This window comes from Notamacropus eugenii, chromosome 7 (assembly GCF_028372415.1).
Source record: "Notamacropus eugenii isolate mMacEug1 chromosome 7, mMacEug1.pri_v2, whole genome shotgun sequence".
NCBI lineage: Eukaryota > Metazoa > Chordata > Mammalia > Diprotodontia > Macropodidae > Notamacropus > Notamacropus eugenii.
This window is the reverse complement of record NC_092878.1, coordinates 137,107,250-137,113,249: the sequence shown is the minus strand read 5'-3', so window position 1 is coordinate 137,113,249 and position 6,000 is coordinate 137,107,250. Positions and strand designations below refer to the sequence as shown.

General features: G+C 38.3%; 1 protein-coding gene across 2 annotated transcripts in view; it reads left to right on the top strand.

Annotated features, from left to right (window-relative positions):
* Positions 1 to 6,000, top strand: part of LOC140513868 (alcohol dehydrogenase E chain-like) — a 29,232-nt gene that overhangs the window by 14,589 nt on the left and 8,643 nt on the right. The window contains exon 7 of one of the 2 annotated variants that reach the window (XM_072623847.1): positions 4,018 to 4,153. In XM_072623847.1, the coding sequence (XP_072479948.1) occupies positions 4,018 to 4,153 (136 nt within the window). Of the gene's footprint in view, positions 1 to 3,993; positions 4,154 to 6,000 lie in introns of both variants that reach the window. The other variant, XM_072623846.1, reaches the window with a different exon arrangement.

Genomic DNA, 6,000 nt, shown 5'->3' with positions numbered 1-6,000 from the left:
CAATTAACTTAACATTGAGAGCCCCAGGTAATCTTCTAAGACTTATGAGATGGAAAACAGTTGCTCATGAATACTGGCACAAGAAGATTATTTACCATGCAACTCCCCAGATGTCTGCAATGGCAGATCTAGATATTTGTTTAAGGAAGAGATAGCATTTAGACATAAATATGATTATTACTAATAAATATTTAATGATATCAATAACAATAGGAACGCACAGTTTTCTTCTGTAATAGAAACTTTAATTAGAAAACTTTAAATAGAAACCACAAACTTCTCCCAGAAACAAAACTCACCCTTTTTATTTTTTTTTTATTTTGTAATGTTTAACAATCACTGCCATACAATTGTGATTTTATCCCCCCCACCTACCCCCCACTAAAACTCACCCTTTTTAATGAGAACATTCTACTGGTTTTACATGGATGTGGGTGATAGAAAATTGTTGAGGAATTAAAAAATGATTTTCACAAAAAAAAGACAATAGGGAGGCTCAGGATGGTTACAAGTAGACCAACATATCCTAAATAAAGAACTCCAAAGAAGAACTAAAGTAAAAGATGTCACTGGGGAAGTATAGGTGCAGGAAAAAATACTAGCTGGTCATGTGGGGAGACCATGAAATGACTGTTGGATAATTCAAGTCCTATACTGGCATGTCACAAGAAAGGGAGGAAGGCCTACAGAACATAGGTTCATACTCTTGTAATGGACTTATGGGCACACATGAACAAAAGTCACACTCAGGATAAAGGAGGAACAGGGATTGGGGGTGGGGGGTGAGTAGTAAGGATCAAAATCTGCATCACTGAATGAAACACCCAAACCAGTGAGATCACAAATTCACTTAAGTACCTGATGACTCTTTGAGAGCTCCCAAAAGTTCCTCATCTCCTGGGAATGGAGCAGGATTATCAGGAATCTTAAATCATATTAGAAATCCCATCTTTCTCCTAGAATAATAGTAAACACTTTAAAATTTGCAAAGGATGTTATGTAAGATGCTCAGATGGGACCACTGTAAAGGGTAGTTCAATGAGGAACTCTTCTCTACCCTGTCTCTTTGGAGAAAGTGAATGGAAATGATCACACCTATGTCCACCCACTGGACAACTCAGGATGTGACCTTCCATTGAGGTCCCCACTTTCTCAACTCAGGAAATAAATGCCAAGCATCCCTACTACAAAGCAACCTACCTGCTTGAAATTAATGAAACAGCTCATAAGAGCTTTAGTCTAGGGAAAAATTACCAGTTTTACTTCATTTCATTTCTCTGAAAAGATTCTTAAAAGCTCAAAAAGACAGAATATACATAAAATTCATAAAGTGTTCCATGCTTCCTGCCAATCTGGTGATTGCTCAGCTGGGAGAGTAGTTTCCTGATAAGTTGAATTATAGGAATACAGGAATAATAAGAGCTGGCATTCATACAATATTTTTAGGTTTCCAAAGTTTTTACAAATATTACCTCATTTTATCCTTACAACAACCAAGAGATGTAAGTGCTGTAATTATTATCCTTATTTTACAGATGAAGAAACTGAGGCTGAGGGTCCAACAAAAAATTCAGAGTCAGGTAGCTTGTCTGAGGGTGGATTTCAACTCAGGTCTTCAAAACTCCAGAATGTAATGTAATTATCTTATCCTTATCTTGTAAACCATTGTTTAAAAAATGAAAATAGCCAGTACATGAAATTTTTAATAGCCAAGAAACATTTAGTAATGAATTATGCTGCTCATTCCATGGGTCAATAAAACAGAAGTGAGAAACAGAATGGGGTTGATTCAGTGTTTTTCCCAAAGTTCCTCCAAGTAGCCATAACTCAGTCGTTCCATTTTAGCTTATCTTCATACTCCAACCTTTGAGTCCGAGGAAAGCATAGGATCTTAAGAGGACTTGGGGTGGCAGAAAAATGTTATTCTCTTGCTTGCAAGTGAACTATCCAGAATCTTGGTCAATCAAGCACTGTGATAGGTACTTGAAACACAAAAACAAAAATGAAAGAGTCTCAGTCCTCAAGGAGCCTACCTACAGAATTTAGTCCTTAGAGTCTTTGAGGTCTTTAGAGTGAGAGCAGGCCAGGGCTTGAATCTCTGTTCTCATAGAGGAACAATTGGGCAGCTAGGTGGTGCAGTGGATAGAGCACCAGTGCAGGACTTAGGAGGACCTGAGTTCAAATCTCACCTCAGACCCCTGACACTCACTAGCAGTGTGACCTTGGCCAAGTCATTTAACCCCAGTTGCCTCATCCTGGGTCATGTCCAGTCATCCTGATGAATATCTGGTCACTGGATTCAGATGGCTCTGGAGGAGAAGTGAGGATGGTGACCTGCACAGCCATCCCTCACTCAAAACGAAGTCAAGTGCAAGTCATGTCATTATTTCTCTGATGGCATGGTCTTCTTCAGCAACAAAGGACAAACACACACGCAGAGGGACACTAGGTAATGCAGTCAGTTAAGTACTGGACACAACTTAGGAGAATTGACTTCAAATTCTCTCTGAGTTTCTCAGAAACTCACTCAGTTGTGTGGCCATGGGCAAATCACTTAACCTTTCTCAGCCTCGGTTTCTGCATCTGTAAAATGGGGATAGTAATAACATGTACTCCACAGAGATTTTCTGAGGATTCAATTATATAACATATATAAAAAGGTGTACAAATCTTATATGCTAATTGTTATTGCCATTAGTAATAATAATAATTAATAATAATGATAACTAGCTGAATGACCATGGGCAAACTCCTTAACCTCTCTGCATTTTAGCATCCTTATCTATAACAAAGAGATCACTTGAATTACTTCCTTAAGAAGATTGTGAAGGAAAGAAGTCGTGTATTAATGTGATATATGATTATAGGAGAGCAGCAGCATGAAAGCCTTTGTGAGTTTCAGCCATTATTTGGAAAACATATTAGTGGAAACATAAGAAATCAAAGTAGTCAAACTTTTAGGGTTAGAATGCAATTCTAAAGGAGACTTTACATTTTCTTTTTCCCACATTCCATACTCCTTGTTTTAGTTCCCCTGATAAACCCAGGCTTTGAGACTTTCTTTAACATACCAGTTTTCCCCATAACCTGGAGCTTACAAATCAGGACTAGTATCTCCCCAGGAGATGGCTGAACAAGTTTTAGATGAAAAGACCTAGAAAATGGACACTCTGGAAAGGTGAAAGATCTACAGACTTTTTTTGGCATTTAAAGACTCCAGGACAAGAGATATCTCTAGAAGTAGCATCAAAATTTAAAGAAAAAAATTTTAATGGCTAGTGGGATATAAAATCAGGAAAACTGCAGAGGAGAGAAGAGATAACTAAACAGAGAGGAAATAAAATTTAAGTCAATGCTTATCCCTCAGTTAAATGGCCTACAATGATATGTGACTAATAACGATGAGGATAAATACTGAAATTTTTATAGTATTTTAATATTTACAACAATCCTATAAGGTAGAAAAGTATTAATATCCTGATTTTATAAGTGATGAAACTGAATCTCAGAGTATTTGGGTGACTTGCCCATGGTCAAACAGCTGATCTGGCACAGGAACCCAGAGATCCCCTGACTCCAAATTCTGTGTTCCTTCCAGGCCATTATACTTCTTGGTGAGACAGTGAAGTTAGTTATATGAAGGACAAGATTTTTTCCCTGTTTGCAAATGACCGTTTCCTTCTCAACTAATTAATAAGAGAAGACCAAGCTGCTACTTCCTTCTTTCTGAGCGAAAGCTCTAGCATTTTTCAAAGCACCTTCTCTGTGTGTCACTTTGTGCCAGAGTGTTCGGTTACCATATTTTGGAAGTTTTGTGGGAGGTGCTGATTTCAGGAAAAGAAATTCAGATTTTAAGCAGGACTTATAACAGAGAGATTCTTTGTGAGGTTAGTGTGTATATAATGAAGCAACATGTTTTGGACCTCTTCATTCCACTGTCATGGATAGCAACAATCATAGAACAGTTTGGTATTTCTCTAATTTATGATATATATGTGTGTGTGTGTTTCATCCAAGACAGCTGCCTTTGCATGCTGCAATAATGCTTATGGAGTTTGTGTCATTGTGGGAGTCCCTCCTAATGCCCAAAATCTCTCTATCAACCCTATGCTGATTTTGACTGGACGCACCTTAAAAGGAGCTATTTTTGGAGGTACGTAGCTTGTCGTGAGTCAGAGCTGGTTCATGAGTTTGATCTGCCCTGTGAATCCACACCAATCTCTTCAGACAACTATGTTTTTCTCCTCATTGGAATTGTTTCTTTGTGTCTTCAGAATACTGATGTCTAGTTTCACTTTCCTAGAGGGATGTAAGATTTAATTCATAGTATCTCACGATTTTTTCCTATGAAGAAATCTGTTCCCAAAAAATCTGTGCTATATGTCAAACTATGCCCTACTTCTCATTTTCTACTTCAAATTATACAAGGAAGTTGGCACTTTCCCCACAATGTTGCCATCACTTGTACTCTGACAGCTAGTTCCTTTACATTTGTGAGAGTCAGATCCAGAAAAGAATTTTTGTCTTTTGGTTCTCCCATTTGGTTATTAGAGATTGGCCTCTCTATCTCACTCAGGTTGAAAAATGTGATGGTCACTCATGGGTATAATCCCAGTACTAATCAGCACAGAAGCTTTAACCTGCTCCATGTTAATGATCTAAGCGAGTTCTCCGTTCCTTAGGCAGTCTAGTGGCCCTCTCTTCCTGGGTGATCATCATATTGGTACTAGACTGGATGCCTGATTAGCAGATACTGTAGCTTAAAACCCCTGACTGACCTCAACTGATCCACCAGCTTTAGGCTCCCCAGTAACAGAGCCTATAAGTATGTACCATTATGCATGAACATCCTCTATCTTTTGAAGGATGAAATTATTAGGCAGGAAATTATTAGGATGGAAAATAAAGGAGAAAAAATTAACTGTGGATAATACATTTTGTCAGGCAAACTGGGCATGGTTATGAAATCAAGGTCTCTATGTAAACTGATTATTCATTTTTGTGTATCCAAAACTCTTAGTATCCAGACTCTTAGTATCCAAACAAATTGATTATCAGACTCTAGAAAATATCTCATTACCAAGAGCAAGACATTTCAAACACTTCAAGACATCAAGAACTTCAAACCTCTTGGTTGAGAGGTCTTCTCATCATGGCACCTAAATCCCACTGGAGACTCTATCTGAAAGAAAATGAGGTCTCCTACAGACCAAAGTATACACAGCATTTGGCTGCCAATCATAGGGTGACTGAGTGGCCTAGAGGCAAAGGCTGGTGAGACACTTTACAGCAATTTTGAAAAATCTATTGAATAAAATGACCAACAAACTGAGCTATGACTTCCTTCAGAGAGGCTTAGAACAGGGATGGGGAACCTGCGGCCTCAAGGCCGCATGTGGCTATAGGTCCTCAAGTGTGGCCTTTTGATTGAGTCCACACTTTACAGAATAAATCCCCTTCATAAAAGAATTTCTTCTGTAAAACTTGGACTCAGTCAAAAAGATGCACTCAAGGACCTAGAACATGTGGCGTCTAAGCCATAGATTCCATACCCCTGGTTTAGAATATAAGAATATTTAACAAACCAGGATGATGGTCTGTTAAATGCATGAACATTGATGAACTCCTTGCCCTTTAGGCAAACCATACTGTGTCTTTATTATCTTCAGAAAATTTGGAGTAGCAATAGCTATCAGCACAAATGGCTCATTGGTGCCAATTAAAATTTTTGTTCTGGGTAATAAATGCACTGCTTTTGGTAAAGAGAGAGACCACCATCAAATATCTAGATAATTGAAGTCCTCCATCACTCTTCTACCAAGCTTCTATGCCAGGCTTCATCTATTTAAACTTTCTGACCAGTACTTGTTTCTCCCTCCATTACTCATGGTGCTAAATGTACTGCCTGGTACATAGTAGGCTTTCAATAACTATTTGCTCCCTACCATCTCTTCCCCTCCCTCTTTTAACCTAAATGATTTCTATTACAATCCGCATTTG